The 509-nt window shown below is 44.2% G+C and overlaps 1 gene segment (V, D, J or C); it reads right to left on the minus strand.

Moving 5' to 3' along the window:
- On the minus strand, positions 1 to 509 carry LOC117522249. The segment is given in 2 exon segments: positions 1 to 375; positions 466 to 509. Coding segments are annotated over 2 exon segments (405 nt in total).

The raw sequence follows: 509 nt of genomic DNA on the forward strand, positions 1-509 counted from the left end.
GTGGCGCTGTTTGTCACTGAGTGAGGTTTTTGTCCACAGACTGAGTGTTTTGTGTCACTGTGGGCCTCACAGCACAGTAGTACACAGCAGAGTCTGTAACTGCAGTACTGCTGATCTCCAAATACACACCACGTTTATCTTCAGACAGTTTAGTTGAGAACCTTTTGTCTGATTTCACAGACTCTGCTGCTCTTGTGCTGCTTGAACCTGAGATGAACAAGAGGAAGTCTGGTGGTTTTCCTGGATATTGTCGATACCAGAAGAAATAATCACCAGCAGTAGCAGTTTTGTGGTATTTGTACTCCAGAGTAGTAGTACTGCCTTCTAAAGTGTCCTCTTGATGGTGGACTGCAGTGAGTTCTTCACAGCTGACACCTGAAGGACACAAAAGTGTCTCTTGATGGTCCAGATGTTGTTGGTGATGAATGTTCATGGTGATTATTGGTTATTGATGATGTCACCTACCTGTCAGTGTGATCAGAAACAAAGTGAAGTGCACTGACATCATC

Source organism: Thalassophryne amazonica, chromosome 12 (assembly GCF_902500255.1).
Source record: "Thalassophryne amazonica chromosome 12, fThaAma1.1, whole genome shotgun sequence".
Lineage (NCBI taxonomy): Eukaryota > Metazoa > Chordata > Actinopteri > Batrachoidiformes > Batrachoididae > Thalassophryne > Thalassophryne amazonica.